Here is a 21,867-nt window from a genome sequence, read left to right on the forward strand (position 1 = left end):
CTCCTTCACAGTCAGTGCGAAGCCAGACAAGTCTGACAAGATTAATTTGACCACCCTCACTAAACAGTCACATCCTCATGTCCTTCCCGCTCCTGGTCCAGTGAGGGAGAGAAAGAATAGCTCTTCTTCGGTGGAGTCTGGGAGCCTTGTAATTGATGAGAATATGGAGGTTTCCATGAGTAAGAACCGGAAAAGATCCACCGGTAGCCACTCGCCTGGTGGCGGGGGGCATAAAAAAAATAAGCACACTGGCCACCCTCGAAAATCTTAAACCGCCGCGTTCACTATACTACAGAGGAATTGTAGAGGTGTCGGGAATAAGTTACACAATATAGCAATCCTGCTGTCAATACACAGGCCAGACGTTGTTTGTTTACAGGAGACGCGCCTGGAGAATCACCCTGATCCTCCACAGTTCAAACACTATCACTCGTATAGAAGATATGAAGGTCACGGAGTTCCCATATGCACACACAAATCACACCCACAAACGGAAGTGATTCTAAATTCTACTCTCGAAGCTGTCGCGTGCAGAGTAAAATTTAATAACACGTATCTGTCTATTTGCTCTCTGTACTGTCCTCCACACGGCCACATTGATAGTGATGCTTTAAATTCACTAGTTGAACATCTGCCTGGAAAAAAGTTAGTGTTGGTCGACTTTAACGCCCTTCACTATCAATGGGGTAGCTTGAGGATTGATGGTCGTGGGGAGCAAGTAGCCGACCTAATACTAGTGTCCAACTTCTGTCTTCTGAACGATGGTAGAGGAACTCGTGTAGATGATCGTACTGGTAACTTTTCGGCCATTGACTTATCTTTGGCCTCCCCTGGTATACATCAAGATCTCTCATGGGACCCTCACGACGACTCCTTGGGAAGTGATCATTTACCCATCTGTCTTTCTTATACGCGCGACATCGTTTCGGACCCTCCACCTCCAAAATTTAACTATAAGAAAGCAGATTGGGGATCCTTCTCAAGGACTGCCAGTTTAGATATATCTGGGGAGACCATAGATGTTAAGGTCGAAAATATAACTACTTCCATATTACCCGCAGCTGAGGCTGCTATTCCCAAGATTTCTACAGTTCATGCTAAGCACAGAGCACATTGGTGGACGCCAGATTGCCGACAAGCATTAAGAAAACGCAATAGGAGATACAGGATTTTTGATAGTCAGCCCACTGAGGAAAACTTTATTGCATACAAACAGGCACGGGCTGAGGCAAGGAGAATAATAAGAAGGGCCAAACGTGACTCCTGGCGGTCATTTGTGTCCACTGTGACTCGTACAACACCATTACGTAAAGTCTGGTCCACTATAAGAATATTAAATAATAAAGGCCCATATTTTCCAATCACCACCCTTCAGGTTAATAATAACATCTATGACGAGCCCATGGATGTTGCTAACATCCTCGCCAGGAGTTTTTCTCATGTAAGTAGCTCAGCCAATTATGATCCGCGTTTTCAACATCATAAACGCATGGCTGAGCTACAGATATTAGACTTTGCCACAGAAGACGTAAACTCCCCATACAACCAAGAGTTTAAGCTAGATGAGCTGCTCCTTGCCCTTAAATCCTGTAAAGACACCAGCCCTGGACCAGACATCATCACGTACGGTATGATCCAGCATCTTAATCAGGACAACCTGATTGTACAATGAGATTTGGGCGTCTCGAACGTTCCCAAACTCATGGCACTTTGCGCACGTCATACCGATACCCAAAGAGGCTGGTCGTCTTATGAATCCCACTTCATTTCGTCCTATTGTGCTGACTTCTTGTCTGTGTAAGGTCATGGAACGTATGGTTAACAATAGGCTTCGTTTTGTTTTAGAGTCGAAGAATTTGTTAAATGATCAACAATGTGGCTTCCGTAAATAAAGAAGTTCACTAGATCATTTAATGAATTTGGAGCATTGTATTGCAGAGGCATTTGCCAATAAAGAATTCATGATAGGGGTGGTCTTGGACATCCATAAAGCCTATGACATGATATGGCGACACGGTATACTAATGAAGCTCTATGCTTATGGTTTAAGAGGAAATTTGCCTGTTTTTATTTCAAATTTCTTAAGGGACAGAACTTTTTCTGTCAAATTGCCCCGTAACGTAACATCGGATATATTTATCCAGGAAAACGGGATGCCACAAGGAAGTGTGCTTAGTCCTACTTTATTTAGTATTATGATCAATGATATTCTGTCATCAGCTCCCATCCCGAGGAATCTTAAATACTCGCTCTACGCTGACGATTGTGCAATATGGCACTCTTCCCATAATGCACAATTTTCGGCTGGGCGGATTCAAGCAGCCCTTGACTCCGTCCACCAATGGGCCTTGCAGTGGGGATTGAAGTTTTCCGTACGTAAGTGTGCCGCTATAGTCTTCAGTAATCGTAACGTACCTAATTTGTGCTTAACTTTGGATAATCAGGCGGTACCTTTTCAATATTCTGTAAAATTTTTAGGAATACATTTTGATCGTGGAATGAATTTTAAACTTCATGTTAATACTTTGCTTGCTCGTTGTGATAAACCGTTAAATGTCCTCAAGTACCTAGCGGGTACTAAATGGGGTGCCGACAGAAAATCTTTATTAATGGTGTATAAGTCCCTTATTCGATCGAAGCTAGACTATGGTGCACAGGTGTATGGCTCGGCACCCGATGCCACGCTGAAAGGATTGGATGTGTTACAGAATAAATGTTTGCGAATGTGTCTTGGAGCCGTCCGGTGTACCCGTGTGGCTTGTATGGATGTGGAGGCGAATGTGCCTCCCCTCCATATTCGCCGTGACCACCTGGCCTTGTCCTACGGCGTAAGGACGTTTAGAAAAAGTAATATCGGCAATGTGGCCTGTACCCCCTTGCGTCAATACCACCACCTTCTGCGGGGGGTGCGTCGGCCACTTGCCGCTCGCCTCCACTTACTGACTCAGGAGCTTGGTGTGGACCCCAGTGACTGTGACAAGTTGGTGCTAAAAATTATAGCGCCTTGGGAGCCACCCAGTTTTACAGTGGATGTATCATGGCTCCCAGATACCAAAGGCCAAGGCGCTGGAGGCGGAGGTCCACCACTTGTTTCGTAACATCATTGTTCGTCACTTGGGGTCCCATCAATTGTACACCGACGGCTCCAAGTCGAATGAATGTGTGAGTGCAAGTGTGTGGTCGACTGAATGTGCCCTCAGGTTTCGGTTGCCGAGTCATACATCTGTGTTTACTTCAGAACTTTTTGCTATTGACAAAGCCATAGACTATGCTCTCAATTCTAGGCATGACTCATTTGTCATATTTTCAGGATCAAAATCAGCCTTTCAGGCAATTGCATCTTGCACTATGGACTCTCATGAGATCCAGGGCCGCATCGTTAATAAGTTGCATTCATGCAACAAGTCATTCACGCTGATCTGGGTGCCTGGTGATTGTCGTATCTACGGCAATGAGCAGGCTGACTTACTTGCGAAGTCGGCTGTGGAGCTTGAAGAGACTTGGGACGTTCCTCGTGATCTACGGTCGAGTCTCTCTCTCGGAAAGAAATCAATAAATCTTCTGTGGCAAGGTCAGTGGACCAGACTAAATATTCCAACTTGTAAGCCGTACCTGGGCGACTGGGACACTGCCAACCATCCCAGTCGCCTAGAAGAAAAAGTGTTGGCACGGTTACGGCTTAATGCCACCATGTTAACCCACATAAAACCATATATGGAAAGACGCTTCCCACCGCACTGTGACATCTGTAATGCGGTGTTATCTATCAGTCATATCATCCTGCGCTGTCGGCGATTTATTCGTGAACGTGCTTCACTTATAAATTACTGCGGAGCAGTTGACGTCCCCTTCACCCTTTCCACCATCCTGGGTGATGGGGACATTGTTATGACTGATAAATTGATGGCTTTCTTGAGAGAGACCGGACTGATCAGAGTGATGTGACTTTTTTACTGTGTGGTTATGGTTTTTATCAACGGTAAATATGTATATATTGTAATATTAATTAGGGTTGACAGTTGACATATTTTAAATAGTTCCTCCTCCCACCGATCTATTTCTAATATAGATGTCCCTTACATTAAGCCAAGTTCCTCACCTGACAGTCACCAGCTGATGAGTGCAAGTGTGCAATATAGGAAGGTATTGGGCACTTGCAGTCGATGGTGGTCTGCTGGGAGAGGTTCTTCACTTTTTGTACAAATTATGTAAATACATTATATTATCTTGCTTAAGTTATTCTAATTAGGGACGACAGCTGACGTATATGGAAATGTTCTTGACTCGTCTGGTTCCCTTTCATATACTGATGTCCCCTATATTAGGTTGTGCCTCGACTGACAGTCACCAGGTGATGAGTGCAGGTATGTCATGTAGAAAGGCATTACATATCTCCAGTCGATGGTGTTCTGTTAGTCGAGGTATTTTTACCATTAGTTTAGGTCTAACTATTTGTCTCTGTAGGATTTAGTATAGGTTACCCTAGCGATTTGTCTGTTAGGTGATTAGTTTTTCCCCCTCACGAGGGAAGTGGTTGCTATGACGGACGCCCCTGCTGCCTCCCCCCCCTTCAGGGGGGGAGGTGGTCCTGACGAATGTAGGAACGACCGGACTGACCACCCCCAGACTGACGGACGCCAGACTCGTGCCGCACTTGACGTTCCTGTTGACAATGCCACGTTCGTTATTATCCATGCTCTGGGTTCGACTCCTCTGTCCAGTCTCAATCCCTTCCTTATCAAGAAGGTGATTGACCACTGTGCGGGAGAAGTCGAACAAGTGTAAAAACTTGCTAACGGAGATCTCCTGGTAAAAACTGTTAACTCGTCACAGGTGAGAGATTTGCTGAAACTGCGTAAATTCCACTGTTACGATGTCGAAGCCAAAATCCCAGTCTCCATGAATTCTTGCAAGGGTGTTGTCACTTACAGGGATCTCATGGTGATGAGCGAGGACGAAATCGCACAAGAATTGGAGCAGCAAGATGTAATTGAAGCTAAATTCATAACTCGTTACTCGGAAGGCATAAGGACGAAGACAGCAACTATTATCTTGACATTTGCCAAAGTTTCTCTTCCTAGTCAAGTCATAGCTGGTTATGAAATCATTCACGTTCGACCATACATCCCTAACCCTTTCCGTTGCTTGAAATGCCAGTTGTATGGGCATGGTTCCAAGAATTGTCGGGCTTCCCAGCCAGTGTGTGGCAAGTGTGCAAAACAAGGTCATGATGCGGAACGTTGTACATCTGAGACGGTCTGCTGCTTTCACTGCAAGGGCGCTCACTCCACTTCCTCTAGGGATTGTCCCAAGTGAAAGGAGGAGAAGGAGGTCTGCACAGTAAAGGCAACTGAGGGCATTTCCTATTACGAAGCTAGGAAAAAGGTGAAGGAGTTGCATGCAACTCCCACACCAAATAGGTCCTATGCTTCGGCGGTAATATCCCGTCCTGTGATGTGCTCTGTAGAGACGCAGACTGATCCTGTCCTTCTCCCTCCTGCCACTCACAGTACATCTCCATCTTGACCTCCTGTCCGCTCCAACTCTCTCACTGACATCCCTAAGGCTTCCACTTATTCTCAGGCTGCTGCTGTCTCTCCATCGGTACGGCCTAAAACGAAGCCTGACAAGCCTACTAAGAATAACATGACCACCCTCACGAAACAGTCGCATCCTCATGTCCTTCCAGTTCCTACTCCAGCGAGGGAGAGAAAGGTTAGCTCTTCCTCGGGGGAGGCTGGGAACCTAGTTATTGATGAAAATATGGAGGTTTCCGTCAACAAGCACTGGGATAGGTTCCCCGGTAGTCGCTCACCTACTGGCAGGCGACAAAAAAAGGCGAAGCACACTGGCCCCCAACGAAGATCTTAAACCGCCGCATTCACTCTATTACAGTGGAATTGTAGAGGTATTGGGAATAAGTTACAAGATATAGCAATCTTGCTGTCAATACACAGGCCAGACGTTGTTTGTTTATAGGAGACGTGCCTTTAGGATCATCCTGATCCTCCGCAATTATAACACTATCACTCGTATAGAAGATATGAAGGTCACGGAGTAGCCATTTACACCCACAAATCACACCCACAAACGGGAGTGATTCTAAATTCTACTCTCGAAGCTGTCGCGTGCAGAGTAAAATTTAATAACACGTATCTGTCTATTTGCTCTCTGTACTGTCCTCCACACGGCCACATTGATAGTGATGCTTTAAATTCACTAGTTGAACATCTGCCTGGAAATAAGTTAGTGTTGGTCGACTTTAACGCCCATCACTATCAATGGGGTAGCTTGAGGATTGATGGTCGTGGGGAGCAAGTAGCCGACCTAATACTACAGTCCAACCTCTGTCTTCTGCACGATGGTAGAGCGACTCGTGTAGATGATCGTACTGGTAACTTTTCGGCTATTGACTTGTCTTTGACCTCCCCTGGTATACATCAAGATCTCTCATGGGACACTTACAACGACTCCTTGGGAAGTGATCATTTACCCATTTGTCTTTCTTATACACGTGACATCATTTCGGACCCTCCACCTCCGAAATTTAACTATAAGAAAGCAGATTGGGGATCTTTCTCAAGGATCGCCAATTTAGATATATCTGGGGAGACCATAAATGTTAAGGTCGAAAATATAACTACTTCCATATTACACGCAGCTGAGGCTGCTATTCCCAAGACTTCTACAGTTCATGCGAAGCATAGAGCACATTGGTGGACGCCGGATTGCCGACAAGCATTAAGAAAACGCAATAGGAGATACAGGATTTTTGATAGTCAGCCCACCGAGGAAAATTTTATTGCATACACACAGGCACGGCCTGAGGCAAGGAGAATAATAATAAGGGCTAAACATGACTCCTGGCGGTCCTTTGTGTCCACGGTGACTCATACAACATCATTACATAAAGTCTGGTCCACTATAAGATTATTAAATAATAAACGCCCATACTTCCCTGTGACCACCTTGCAGGTGAATAACACCATCTATGACGAGCCCGTGGACGTTGCTAACATCCTTGCCAGGAGTTTCTCTCATGTAAGTAGCTCAGCCAATTATGACCTGCGTTTTCAACATCATAAACTCATGGCTGAGCTACAGATATTAGACTTTGCCACAGAAGACGTAGACTCCCCGTACAACCAAGAGTTTATGTTAGATGAACTGCTCCTTGCCCTTCAATCCTGTAAAGACACCAGCCCTGGACCAGACACCATCACGTACGGTATGATCCAGCATCTTAATCAGGACAACCTGATTAAGATGTTAGCATTGTACAATGAGATTTGGGCGTCTTGAACGTTCCCAAACTCATGGCACTTTGCGCACGTCATACAGATACCCAAAGAGGGTGGTCGTCTTATGAATCCCACTTCATTTCGTCCTATTGTGTTGACTTCTTGTCTATGTAAGGTCGTGGAACGTATGGTTAACAATAGGCTTCTTTTTGTTTTAGAGTCGAAGAATTTGTTAAATGATCAACAATGTGTCTTCCGTAAATAGAGAAGTTCACTAGATCATTTAATGAATTTGGAGCATTGTATTGCAGAGGCATTTGCCAATAAAGAATTCATGATAGGGGTGTTCTTGGACATCCATAAAGCCTATGACATGACCTGGCGACACGGTATACTAATGAAGCTCTATGCTTATGGTTTCAGAGGAAATTTGCCTGTTTTTATTTCAAATTTCTTAAGGAACAGAACTTTTTCTGTCAAATTGCCCCATAGCGTAACATCGGATATATTTATCCATGAAAACGGGGTGCCACAGGGAAGTGTGCTTAGTCCTACTTTATTTAGTATTATGATCAATGATATTCTGTCATCAGCTCCCATCCTGAGGAATCTTAAATACTCGCTCTACGCTGACGGTTGTGCAATATGGCACTCATCCCGTAATGCACAATTTTCGGCTGGGCGGATTCAAGCAGCCCTTGATTCCGTCCACCAATGGGCCTTGCAGTGGGGATTTAAGTTTTCCGTACGTAAGTGTGCCGCTATAGTCTTCACTAATCGTAACATACCTAATTTGTGCTTAACTTTGGATAATCATGCGGTACCTTTTCAAAATTCTGTAAAATTTTTAGGAATACATTTTGATCGTAGAATGAATTTTAAACCACGTTAATACTTTGCTTGCTCGTTGTGATAAACCGTTAAATGTCCTCAAGTACCTAGCGGGTACTACCTGGGGTGCCGACAGAAAATCTTTATTAATGGTGTATAAGTCCCTTATTCGATCGAAGCTAGACTATGGCGCACAGGTGTATGGCTCGGCACCCGATGCCACGCTGAAAGGATTGGATGTGTTACAGAATAAATGTTTGTGAATGTGTCTTGGAGCCGTCCAGTGTACCCGTGTGGCTTGTATGGAAGTGGAAGCGAATGTGCCTCCCCTCCGTATTTGCCGTGACCACCTGGCCTTGTCCTATGGCGTAAGGACGTTTAGAAAAAGTAATATCGGCAATGTGGCCTGTACCCCCCTGCGTCAATACCACCACCTTCTGCGGGGGGTGCGTCGACCACTTGCCGTTCGCCTCCACTTACTGACTCAGGAGCTTGGTGTGGACCCCAGTGACTGTGACAAGTTGGTATTTAAAAAGATAGCGCCTTGGGAGCCACCCGGCTTTACAGTGGATGTCTCATGGCTCCCAGCACCAAAGGCCAAGGCGCCGGAGGCTGAGGTCCACCACTTGTTTCGTAACATCATTGTTCGTCACTTGGGGTCCCATCAATTGTACACCGACGGCTCCAAGTCGAGTGAATGTGTGGGTGCAAGTGTGTGGTCGACTGAATGTGCACCTAAGTATCGGTTGCCGACTCATACATCTGTGTTTACCTCCGAACTTTTTGCTATTGACAAAGCCATAGACTATGCTCTCAATTCTAGGTATGACTCATTTGTCATATTTTCAGATTCAAAATCAGCCCTTCAGGCAATTGCATCTTGTACTACGGACTCTCATGAGATCCAGGGCCGCATCGTTAATAAGTTGCATTCATGCAACAAGTCATTCACGCAGATCTGGGTGCCTGGTCATTGTCGTATCTACGGCAATGAGCAGGCTGACTTACTTGCAAAGTCGGCTGTAGAGCTCGAGGAGACTTGGGACGTTCCTTGTGATCTACGGTCGAGTCTCTCTCTCGGAAAGAGACTAAATATTCCGACCTGTAAGCCGTACCTGGGCTACTGGGACACCGCCAACCGCCCCAGTCGCCTGGAAGAAAAAGTGTTGGCACGGTTACGGCTCAATGCTACCATTTTAACACATATGAAACCTTATATGGAAAGACGCTTCCCAGTGCACTGTGACATCTGTAATGCGGTGTTATCTATCAGTCATATCATCCTGCGCTGTCGGCGATTTATTCGTGAATGTGCTTCACTTATAAATTACTGCGGCGCAGCAGACGTCCCCTTCACCCTTTCCACCATCCTGGGTGATGGGGACATTGTTGTGACTGATAAATTGATGGCTTTCTTGAGAGAGACCGGACTGATCAGAGTGATGTGACTTTTTTACTGAGTGGTTATGGTTTTTATCAACGGTAAATATGTATATAATATAATATTAATTAGGGTTGACAGTTGACATATTTTAAATAGTTCCTCCTACCACTGATCTATTTCTAATATAGATGTCCCCTACATTAAGCCAAGTTCCTCACCTGACAGTCACCAGCTGATGAGTGCAAGTGTGCAATATAGGAAGGTATTGGGCACTTGCAGTCGATGGTGGTCTGCTGGGAGAGGTTCTTCACTTACTGTATAAATTATGTAAATACATTATACTATCCTGCTTAAGTTATTCTAATTAGGGCTGACAGCTGACGTATATGGAAATGTTCCTGACTCGTCTGGTTCCCTTTCATATATTGATGTCCCCTATATTAGGTTGTGCCTCAACTGACAGTCACCAGGTGATGAGTGCAGGTACGTCATGTAGAAAGGCATAATATATCTGCAGTCGATGGTGCTCTGTTAGTCCAGGTATTTTTATCATTAGTTTAAGCCTAGCTATTTGTCTCTGTAGGATTTAGTATAGGTTAGCGATTTGTCTGTTAGGTGATTAGTTTTAGGGTCTTTAGATTAGTTTTTCTTTATAAGATAAGGTATGAAAAATATAAAGCCAAGAAAAAATTTTAAAAAATAAAAATACAAAAAAATAAATAAAATTAAAATTATATATATATATATATATATATATATATATATATACACATATATATATATATATATATATATATATATATATATATATATATATATATATATATATATATATGTACGTTTGCATGAAAGTGTGTCTGTATGTATGCATGGAAGTGTGTGTGTGTGTGTGTGTGTGTGTGTGTGTGTGTGTGTGTGTGTGTGTGTGTGTGTGTGTGTGTCTTACCTACCTAATTGTTCTTACCTAATTGTATCTTTACAGGAATGAGTCAAGCTCGTACTGTCCCGTGTCTTAAACCATATTTATAGTACATATCCTTAAATTTGTGAATTGTTTTGGCACACACTATTTCATTCGGTAGTGCATTCCATTGATCAATTGCTCTGTTTGGGAAACTGAATTTCCTTACGTCTTTATCACCTCTCTTCTTATGCAGTTTTTTGCAGTGTCCTCTTGCTGATGCTTCTCCATATGTTAAGTAATCATTTATGTCTTTTTTCTCCTTTTCTGATATGCATTTATATAGCATTATCATGTCACCTCTTTTCCTTCTCTCCTGTAGTGTTGGTAGATTCAGTTTATTTAGTCTTTCTTCGTAGCTTAGGTCCCTTAAGCTTGGTATCCATCTTGTAGCGGCCCTTTGAACTTTTTCAATCTTGTCTATGTGTGTGTGTGTGTGTGTGTGTGTGTGTGTATGTATGTATATATATATATATATATATATATATATATATATATATATATATATGTTTATATATATATGTATATATGTTTAAATGTATATACATATATATATATATATATCCGGCCTTAATAACCAGGGGCTTCGGCCCCAATGGTTGATAGGCCAGGAAAAAAAAAAATCCTGAGTTAGTTAACGGCTTGAGCTTGACCGGTGTGTTGGACTGCTCTGTTTCGGGGATATTGATATATTATAGTAGTTTGTCTGCCACACGTGAGTTAATGTTTATTGTCAACACATGATAGATTTATTAGGTTATTTTTGATATTGGTATTATTTATAAAAATTGTTGATTTAGAATCAATGTTATTGCCCTAGTTAATGTCACATGTTATATTAGTGTCAAGAGTCTGTCTCTATTTTTATGCCAGGTCTTTATTGCAAGCCCCCAGAGGTTTTACAACCCAAGGGCTAATTTATGTTCTGGTTTATCTTTATTATTAACCTTCGGAACTTTAGGATAACTTCTGCAAGAGCTTGTTTGGCAATCCTGTTTGAACCTGTTTGTTTTTGTTCTTGTAGCTTTAAGTTAATGTTAAGTAAATTAATTTAAGTATTTTTAATTGCCTATTTCACTCCTCCTTTTGGTCATTGGTATGTTTTACACTTTATCACTATTTTCCCCCTTTTAACCCGTGCCGTCCCGAGGACGTACTTCCACGTCCTCACGTTTTGTCACAGCTAATCCCGAGGACGTACTTCAACGTCCTGCAATTGCAAGGTTCATAATTTCCACAATTTTCAATTTTCGCGAGTCATTTTTGGTACGTATACACGGGACACCTGCCTCAACAAGATGCCAGGCAGAGACAATGCCTTACCCAGCATGACCTCCTCCCCCCCCCTGCATGCCCTTTTCTCAGCAATTCACCTGTCATCAGTGACCTGGCCAGTATAGCCATGTTATGCCACGGTACGAAATTCAGGGCCAGAGTGATTCCCCAATCAATGACAATGTGGAGGACAAACTTTACATAGCATTAGAGGAAGAAACAGTTAGAAATGATGTTCAGGTAATGTGGCAAAAAAAGGTCAGGTATTAGTGAGTGAAACAATGCTTATAATGCCTATATTACTGCTTGAAAACCAATATACTTTTGTACTACATATAAATTCGTAACAGTAAATAAATAAATACCGTTTATGAGTGGTGTGAAATAGTTATCCTCCCATAGAACTCGTTTTCTTTGGTGCCAGCCTGATAGAAAACCCAGTAAAGTAAGGAGGCTCTCCTACCTGTAATGAGTATTTTAAACCTCAGGTGAGCGATTTCTCTATGAATTTTCGATGTTTCTCACCAAAAGCGAAAGTTTTAGCAAAAAAAAAAAAAAGGTCGAAAATTGCCCGGGATTGGGGGGTACCAGTGGTCGAAAAGTGGCCGGGACGGGGCGGGTTAAGCTTACGACTTGGTGTGGCTAACCGCCATTTGGTATTCTAAAATTTCCGTTGCGCACTTTACAGGCTATCAGATAGTCCTTTAGCCCCTCCATGTCGTAACAGTATGTATATAATTATATCTATCTATCTATATACCTAGGCTGCTTCCCCCAAGGAAAGGGAGGTAGCCGAGACAGGACGACTCACTCTCCATTTACTCATCCATTCAAACACATTCATTTGCATCTTAGCCCCAAAGGGGAGAACGGACAGATCATCACCGCACCACACCGCACAAGGGTCAACTGGGCAATGCAATCAGTGACATCCGCAGCAGGGCCCGACAGCAGAACTGGTTTACCCCTGCCACATCATAACAGACCCATCCCCTTACCCGCACCTGACCTGACTAGCTGATCAGACCAAATGCGGGAGAATATCCCCTCAGGGCTGCGTCATCACTTATTCATTCACAATTTCTCTCCATTTATTTCTGTCACGCACAGCCACTCTTCCTTGCTCAACAGACATCCCTCTCGCATCCAGCGCTCTCTTCACACTGTCCATCCATCCTATTCGTGGTCTTCCTCTCAGCCTTACACCTCTCACATCAGATCTAGTTATCTTTTTCACCAATCGCTCATTATCCATTCTCTCCATATGTCCAAACCATTGCAACACCCTCTGCTCAACTCTACCAGCCATCTCCCGAACAACTCCAGTTCTCCTTCGCACTTCATCATTTCGCACCCGATCCATACGCGTCACTCCACACATACTCCTCAGACATCTCATCTCCATTACATTCAAACTTTTCCTCTCTGCTACACCCATATTCCATGTTTCAGCCCCATATAATGCAGTCGGTACCACAACACCCTCATACAGCCTTCTCTTTACATCCATTCTAAGCGAACGACATTTAAACACTTTTTTCATTCCTCCCAGCACCTTTCCTACTTCATTTATTCTAAACTTCACTTCTGCATCTATTCTTCCATCCACAGCAACATGTGACCCTAGATATTTAAAACAATCTACCTCCTCAAGCAACTCACCATTCAAAACTATATTCATCCCCCTACCATCTATCAATCTCGTACACTTCATCACTTTACTCTTATTCTCATTTACTTTCAATTTCCTCCTTTCACACACCCTTCCAAACTCCTCTATCAACTGTCTCAATCTCTCCTCTGAATCAGTCACCAGTGCAGTATCATCTGCAAACAGCAGCTGCTTCAGATTCCACTCTCCTCCATCAACATTTACCAGACTCAGACCACCTAAAACTCTTGCATTCACCTCCCTTACAACACCATCCATGTAAATATTAAACAACCAAGGCGACATCACACATCCCTGTCGCAGCCCCACTCTCACGGGAAACCAATCACTCACAGCATTTCCCACTCTTACACACGCTCTACTATTTACATAAAAACTTTTCACCCCTTTTAGTAACCTACCATCAAGTCCATACAATCTTAAAACAGTCCACAAAGCCTCCCTATCAATTCTATCATACGCTTTCTCTAAATCCATAAATGCCCAAAACACATCCTTGCCTTTCGCTAAATACTTTTCACACACTTGTCTCACAGCAAACACCTGATCAACGCATCCCCTCCCTCTCCTAAAGCCACACTGCTCATCACTAATCACTCCCTCTGTACCCTCTCTAACTCTCATAATTAACACTCTACCATACACCTTACCTACAACACTCAACAGACTTATACCCCTAAAGCTAGTACATTCATACTTATCACCCTTGCCTTTATACAACGGGACCACACAAGCACTTGCCCAGTCAATTGGCACCATACCTTTCTCAAAGCACACATTCAACAATCTTACTAACCAGTCAACAATAGTCACTCCACCACCCTTCAGGCATTCCACAGCACACCCATCCATACCTGCAGCTTTCCCTGTTTTCATCTCCTTTACTGCCTTCTCCACTTCTTCCTTCGTGATCAAAGAATCATTCAACTCTCCCAACACATTTATTCCTTGCACCCTTCCATCCGCCACAATCTCAGCCACCCTTTCCTCCTCTACATTTAACAATCTTTCAAAATACTCTGCCCATCTCTTCCTTACTGCATCCATCTCAATTAACATCCTTCCATCCTCTGCTTTTACTCGTTCTTCCTTCCCAGACTCTCCCTTTCGCACCCTTTTCACCTCCTTCCAAAACATTTTCTTATTCTGCTGAAAATTCTCTGTCAGCCGCCTACCCCACCTCTCATCTGCTGCCACTTTAGCATCACGCACAGCCCTTCTCGCTCTATTCCTCTTCTCCTTATACCTTTCATATGACATCTCATCCTTCCTCTGCAGCCACACTTCATATGCACGTCTCTTCTCTGCCACAGCCATACTTACTTCCTCGCACCACCATTCACTTCCTTTTCTTACACCACCACCCACACGTCTCACACCACACACCTCTTCTGCATGCCCCACCACAGCACTCTTAAACAACTGCCATTCCTCCTCCACGCTGCCATTTTCCCGATCTTTCACTGCGTTCCACTCATCTTTCAATTTCTCCTGATACTCTATCTTTTTCTCTCTTTTATCCAACTCACTCACTTTCAAAACCTCCCTGCCACACCTAACCCTCCTAGCTCTCATCCATCTCTTTCCTACTCTTAACTTTCCCTCCACCAGGTAGTGGTCAGACATACCTCCACCCTCCCCTCTCAGAACTCTCACATCCAACAATCTTCCTATTACATTCCTAGACACAACCACATAGTCCATCAAGGCTCTATCAACAACCCTTCCACCCTCCTGTCTCACCCATGTATACTTATAAATATCTTTCTTCTCAAAAAGCGTATTCCCAATCACCATCTCTCGCTCAACACACATCGCTATCATTCGTTCCCCATTTTCATTTCTTCCAGGCACACCATGCATACCAACTACACCTTCAACTGCTACATTTCCCACTCTAGCATTCAGATCTCCCATCATTACCACATTCACATTCGCTTCAAAACTCTGCAGACACTCATCAACATCATTCCAGAAAGACTCCCTCTCTTGTTCATCCCTTTCACTACCAGGCCCATATGCACTCACAAACACCCACAACTCACGTTCAAATTTCGCTTTCACCCACATCAGTCTCGATGACACCTCCTTCCATTCAATCACACATTGCTGAACTTCCGGACTCACTAACAAGGCCACACCTTCTCTTGCCCTTCCTCTATCAACACCTGACAATCTTCCATTCACACTTCCAAACATAGATTCCCCCTTCCCTTTCATCTTCGTTTCACTCAAAGCTAACACATCCAACTTTCTTCTCACAAACATTCTCCCAATCTCCTCCCTTTTAGCCTCAATCGTACTACATCCACGCACATTCATAGACCCAATCTTCAGGGTACGGGGATAACTCCATCCCCCATCCCTTTCTCTGGCCTGTCTCTTTTTAGGAACTACAAAACAGAGGAGGGGGTCCCTAGTCCCCTCACCCCGCCCCTTTTAGTCGCCTTTTACGACACGCAGGGAATACGGTGGCAGTATTCTTCCTAACACAACCTGGCTGTAGAGTAGTAGTACCACCCCATAGTGCAGCCAGGTTGTGTCCCCCCCGCCACAGGGGGGGACTATTATATGTATTATATACATATAATAGTTACATGTATATAATTATATACATGTAACTATTATATACGAGTAGCCTACATACTATATTATGTAATGTATTCATATATATTATATATATTATATATAGTACGGTATATATTGTAAATATATGCATATAGTATATATGTACAGTATTTATCATTGGATGATTTAATTTATGTAAGCGGTATTTAAAGAACTCTTAGAACTAGATACAGCCAATATTAGCCCTTTCACTGCCAGGGGGACTTTTCTGGGCCGAATAAAATCATGAGGTAAGAAAGTTAATCCAATAAAATACTTGACCGTGTTCAGCTGCTTAGTTTGTCTGGTAGTATCACTGTCACACAGGTGTCATACTATCATACTGGGGGCCATTTCACCACCGATACATGGGTTTCCCTATCCAGGATGCTCGTGTATTCTAACCTGTCTCTACAACCAATCCCGGCCTATCGTAATCAAGCAGACCTCAACAGTCTCTCCTAACCCAGCCCTAACGTTTTACCCTAAACTATGTCTAAGCTTACCTGTTCTTACGCCATAACCTAATCTATCCTAACAGGATACCTAACGTTACTCCAACAATCTTGACCTACCTTAACCTAACCTAAACTCAATATAATGACCTAAAGGCAACTTAATCTATACCAGTCCTAGCAAATTCACTCAATCTAACTTGTCCCAGACTTTAGTGGAAAGCTAAAGCGTCGTGAATAAGTATTATTGCTAAACTTTCAGCCTGGTGATGAGGATGCGGGATTGCCTGTGATGGCTAATATAATTGGCGGTGGATTCAGACATGGCGCGGTCTCGTACCACACGGGGGAGGTGCTTCTCAACCACGACGTGGTGCTGGTCACTGTGCAGTACCGTATTGGTGCCTTGGGTGAGTCATCTCTCTCTCTCTCTCTCTCTCTCTCTCTCTCTCTGATTTTTCTTGTCATGTTCATACAATTTCATTTATCTTTCGGAATTTCTCTTGTAGTGATCAGAGCTGTATTAATGTAAGTCTCCGTAGTACAAGTCTCCCCAAAGTTGAATATAATTATCTGGAGATGGCAAGAATTTTCCGACTGAGGGAGACTAAGCACTTGCCTCCCATGACATTCATTTTATTTTGGTTAACTTCCGGCAATTCCTTTCAGCTTACTAGTGGCTGTCCTATCTGTAAGGGTTACCTACAGCCTTCGTTAAGCAGTTCAGTGTGAGATCCGCTTCTTAGATTAATAAAATCATGTCATTAAATGACAGGAATAGAATCAAGTGTACGCCAGAGTACTTAAGGCGTTAACACTCTCGAGAGCGCTGAGAGAAGCCAACCCGAGATGGCGTCGTGCCTCTCACACGAGAAACAACTGCAACCTCCAATTTGGGCGGCAAAGTTTTCAAACCTCCCCTACATCCTGTGAAGAGGATCTCTTTCAACTTGGTGGGGTGCCGTCTCCCTTGTGGAGGGAGCGACTCTGTCATTTTCTACTCAAAAGGAAATGGTTTTCTGACAGTCATATTCTTCGTCTTCACACTTACCTGTAATACTGAGAGCAATTGCGGTCCTAAAACATGGTAGGCTACATATGCCTGATTTGCTCCACACATCACACGCACTAAACGAACTCGTTAATCTGCCTAACGCAACTGTTGCAGAGAATGCATCCACACTACATGCTCTACACTTACAAGTATCAGACGTCATGGCACATGGATAAGTGAGTGGTGCAACATCTCACAAACACTCCTCCTTTGCCCACAGGCATACCCCCATCACCTCCAACATCCCCCTTACTCACAACCAATGCCACCACAGCTCAGGCCCTGAGCACAAACATAAGACCTACAGACCCAAACTAAACGTCGCTTGCCTCGAACGTGTAACATAAACATATTAGAGCTCAGTATCGACGGCGTTCGCTCCACGAACACCACAAGCAGAAGACTTTCTTCCCAGATACAACCAAATCGCACCCCTACAAGAAACAAAGCTCACACACACACTGACACAAGACTCTACACAACAATATCCAAACGTCCGCTCGGACAGAACTGTTGCCCACGGACATTGTCTCACTTACATTCACAAATTCACATTGTATAAGACAGAAAACAGAAGAAAAAAACGATTACTCTTCCGGAATGACATCACAAAACAGTCATTCTTTGTCAACTCGTTTCACACACACACACACACACACACACACACACACACACACACACACACACACACACACACACACACACACACACGCACCACACACACACACACACGCACGCACGCACCATACACACACACACACACGCACGCACGCACCACGCACACACACGCACCACACACACACCACACACAAACATTTTTAACATTTACAATAGAACTGGGCGAGATTCCGATTAACAGGGCCAGTGGGATCAATGGAATCAATTCCACAGAATAAACAAAAAGTCATCTGGGACAGAGCAACTCTGTCAACCCGGTCCCTGACACCATTATTATAATTCCACAGTATTTATTGTGAGTAACTCTACAATTGCTGGTTATTCATACGTAATAAAAAGATTTGTCATTAGCTAAAGCATATTGTTAAATACGGTAATACTTTGAAGGTAAACCTCATCAATCGTTAGCAGCAAAGAATCATCAATAAATATGGAACATACAACATAATTCTGGGCTGTCATAAACATCTTCACACCTGACACAGACTTTTTGTATCATAATACAGTATTTACAATTCTGGAATCTATTTTTGCCCAGCCTTTGCGGGAGACAGAAGGCATCTGACTAGCTGTACCAGCGGCGCCAGTACGTCAGGTGCCTGTACTCGCCACTGAATTCAGCTTTCAAACTGACTCCAACAAGCATGTAACACGCGTTTTTGGTACTGTTTGGCAGCTCGCGCTCACTCTGCCCACTGTTCCTAGCAGAATGGCTACAGGGGAACTGGTTCGCGTACTTGAGGACCGATTCTCTGATAAGCTCATCAGAATTTCAGCTGATTCTGGGATCGCTTCTGGCTCCAGCTCTGATTTACATTCCCTTTAACACATCCATTGCTTTACATGTGCATTATAACCCTCATCTCCTTCCCCTAACCCATATAGCTAATTCTGTCACTGCTGGGGACTTTAATGCTAAAAAGGCTGCCTTTGACTAAACACACAGGAACTGGTCCATTTCTGGCTGATCAGCTACAGTGGGGTGGATTGGAAAGTGGTAGCAACTTTCCTTCATTTACCTTCACTTGATTCCATTACCCCAGTCTCCTCAATGTAATTCACAAACCAGAAATGATCCAGCCACGTGCTCCCGGGCTAAGGAGGTGTCTCATTCATCCACACCTGTGAATTCTCAGTGACACTTCGCCATACACTTACATCCCACACCAAACACTCAGTTCTTCTTTCTACCCGGACATCACATTCTGTTTGTCTTCACTTTCATACACCACCACCTGGTGGACGGAACCCATAATTCCTTCAGATCATCATTCTAGCAGCATCAGCACAAGAATACTCCCGAAACAAGAGCAATCACACATCACTGAACACAAATTGCAAGAAAGTAAACTAATAAAATATTTAAAAAATACATCAACATCAGTTCATCATGCTAAGCAACCTGATCCATCACCAAAGTCGACTGGCACTTTATAAACTTTAACATCATCATACTTGACGCAACCAAGCATTATAGTCGACGAGGCAACAGAATACGCCATTATCCAACTTTACACCAGCTGCTTGCCTCATAAAACAGCAATGCTCACTGACACACAAATACCTCCTAACACATGCACAAGACACCATCATAGGGTTTCAACAATTAAGCAACAAAATTGACAGCATCCACTGGAAAGCCTTTGTGACAACACTCGGCGACTCCTCGGACCCCTCTCCGGCTGCACGGAACGCCTAAAAACATTACTATGAATTAATGAATTACAATGAAGGGTATCCTACACTCCGTGTCACTGTGCACCTTGGGCCGAGCAGCTGTGGCATTTATTTGGGGGTCAAGCCTCCCTATGTATCCCCGCACCCTGCTGTGCAAAGGATCTTGGTCTGAACCTGGTGTGGCTCTGTCAGAGGGCGCCAGAATCCTGGATGATGTATGCACTGTACTGTAATTGTAGGACAGTCCCACAGAAGCAATTGCCTAACTGTGGTTGACGGATGTGCTCGCTCAGACGGACAGGTGTTATGCAACAAAAACAACAAGACCACAAATAATTACCACCAATAACTATGCTAACATCGCTAAAGTACCACATTCCTCCTTTCGTCACTATTTAGATTATCCACATTTTGCCCTGTATGCCTCGTTTTTGGCCCTACACTTGGCAGGCAAGTAATGCACTCTGTCATCTCCCCTTTTCCATTCCCGGAAAAGTTTTCTTTTCTCCTTAACTGCGGCTTCCACACCCTTATCCCACCACCATGTTACCTTATGTCCTTTGAGTTCCTTGTCCACCCACACACTGATTCAGTGACTCGCAAGAGTTTGTTCTTGAGAGGTTTTACTGCCCCAACATGTCACCAGCTCCCTGTTCAGCCGCCACTCTACACTGCTCGCTACAGAAGGCATTCTTAGGTACTTGGTTTTTCAACTTCCATATTTCCCCCCTTTTGTTCCTTTGATTTCTTCATATCTTAGTGACAGGAAAATAAGACTAAAAGTAGATGATGTATATTCCAGTTTTCACACAATTAACGCCAGCGTGCGGCAGGGGTCAGTTCTGGCGCCAACCCTATTCCTGGTTCATATTTATGACCTCTTATGTCACCCACAATCCCATCCACTCATACGCAGATGACTCGACACTACGTAGTTCATTCACACTCAGACACCCATTTACAGAGTCTAATATCTCTACCTCTCAACTCAGTACAGCCATCTCCATAAATCAAGATCTATTTACGATCAGTGAATAGAGACAAAAGAACCTTGTTTCTTTTAATGCTAGTAAAACTAAATATATACAGTTTACAAATAGACAGATATTTCCAGATTCGTACATTCCCATCTCCAAAAGTATTGACATTATTGGCGTCTCACTTAACAATGCCCTCAGCTGGACCTCTCATGTCAGATCACTTGCTAAAACCGCCTCAAAGAAACTTGGATTATTGTACATAGTCCGTAACTTCTTCGCTGGTGAGCAGTTAGCTATAATTTATAAGAGTCATGTGCAGTCTCAGCTTGAATACTGCTCACCCTTGTGGAATGGATGTGGAGAGGTTGCATTAAAACTAGACAAAATTCAGAACAAAGCTTTTAGAATTATTAACAACCCCGCCATTACAAATAAACTACCTCCCCTACAAGTAAGAAGGAATTTTACCTCCCTTGCATTACTTAACAGATATTTTTTTGGCAAATGCTCAGACGAAGTTGCGTCCATAGTGCCACTTCTCCATGCTTTCCCTCGTGCTACACGGGCATTTGGTAGCGCTCATGACTGGAATGTCACTCATCCGTATTGCAGAACTTCTGCCTATCAGAATTCATTCATTCCTCGAAGTGCATCTCTGGAATTCACTTCCCCAGAGTTGTTTCCCTCCAAATTTCAACCCACAGCTGTTCAAATCTATCTGTTACAGATATATTGTGAACAGAGGACACCAGTAATCTGGTGTATGGATTATTATTTTTTTTTTACTCATTTGTTTTTCCTTCCTCCATTCTGTTATTTAAGAAAAAAATAGAACCTTTGTTTCAGTACCTAATATTTTAGTACCGTGGCCCGTATTCTCGTCAGGTAAGGAGGCCCCTTTGCACCTCTTTTTTTTACCGATTTATGTTTCACATTGCCTATTAATATCATCATTTTGCTTTTTATGTCTTTTAATATCGACATAGATTGCATGAAGAACACTCAAGAATATAGTAACAGAGCAGAATCAGAAATAAGCAGGTAAGGAAGAG

The 21,867-nt window shown here is 43.4% G+C and overlaps 1 protein-coding gene across 1 annotated transcript in view; it reads left to right on the forward strand.

Annotated features, from left to right (window-relative positions):
- LOC145407489 (carboxylic ester hydrolase-like) overlaps positions 1-21,867 on the forward strand; it is a 218,604-nt gene that overhangs the window by 44,002 nt on the left and 152,735 nt on the right. The window contains exon 4 of the mRNA XM_080278417.1: positions 16,689-16,836. Within this exon, the coding sequence (XP_080134543.1) occupies positions 16,689-16,836 (148 nt within the window). The remainder of the gene's footprint in view (positions 1-16,688; positions 16,837-21,867) is intronic.

This window comes from Coenobita brevimanus, chromosome 73, assembly GCF_032717465.1.
Source record: "Coenobita brevimanus isolate Jiangsu-jjx chromosome 73, ASM3271746v2, whole genome shotgun sequence".
NCBI classification, from domain to species: Eukaryota; Metazoa; Arthropoda; class Malacostraca; order Decapoda; family Coenobitidae; genus Coenobita; species Coenobita brevimanus.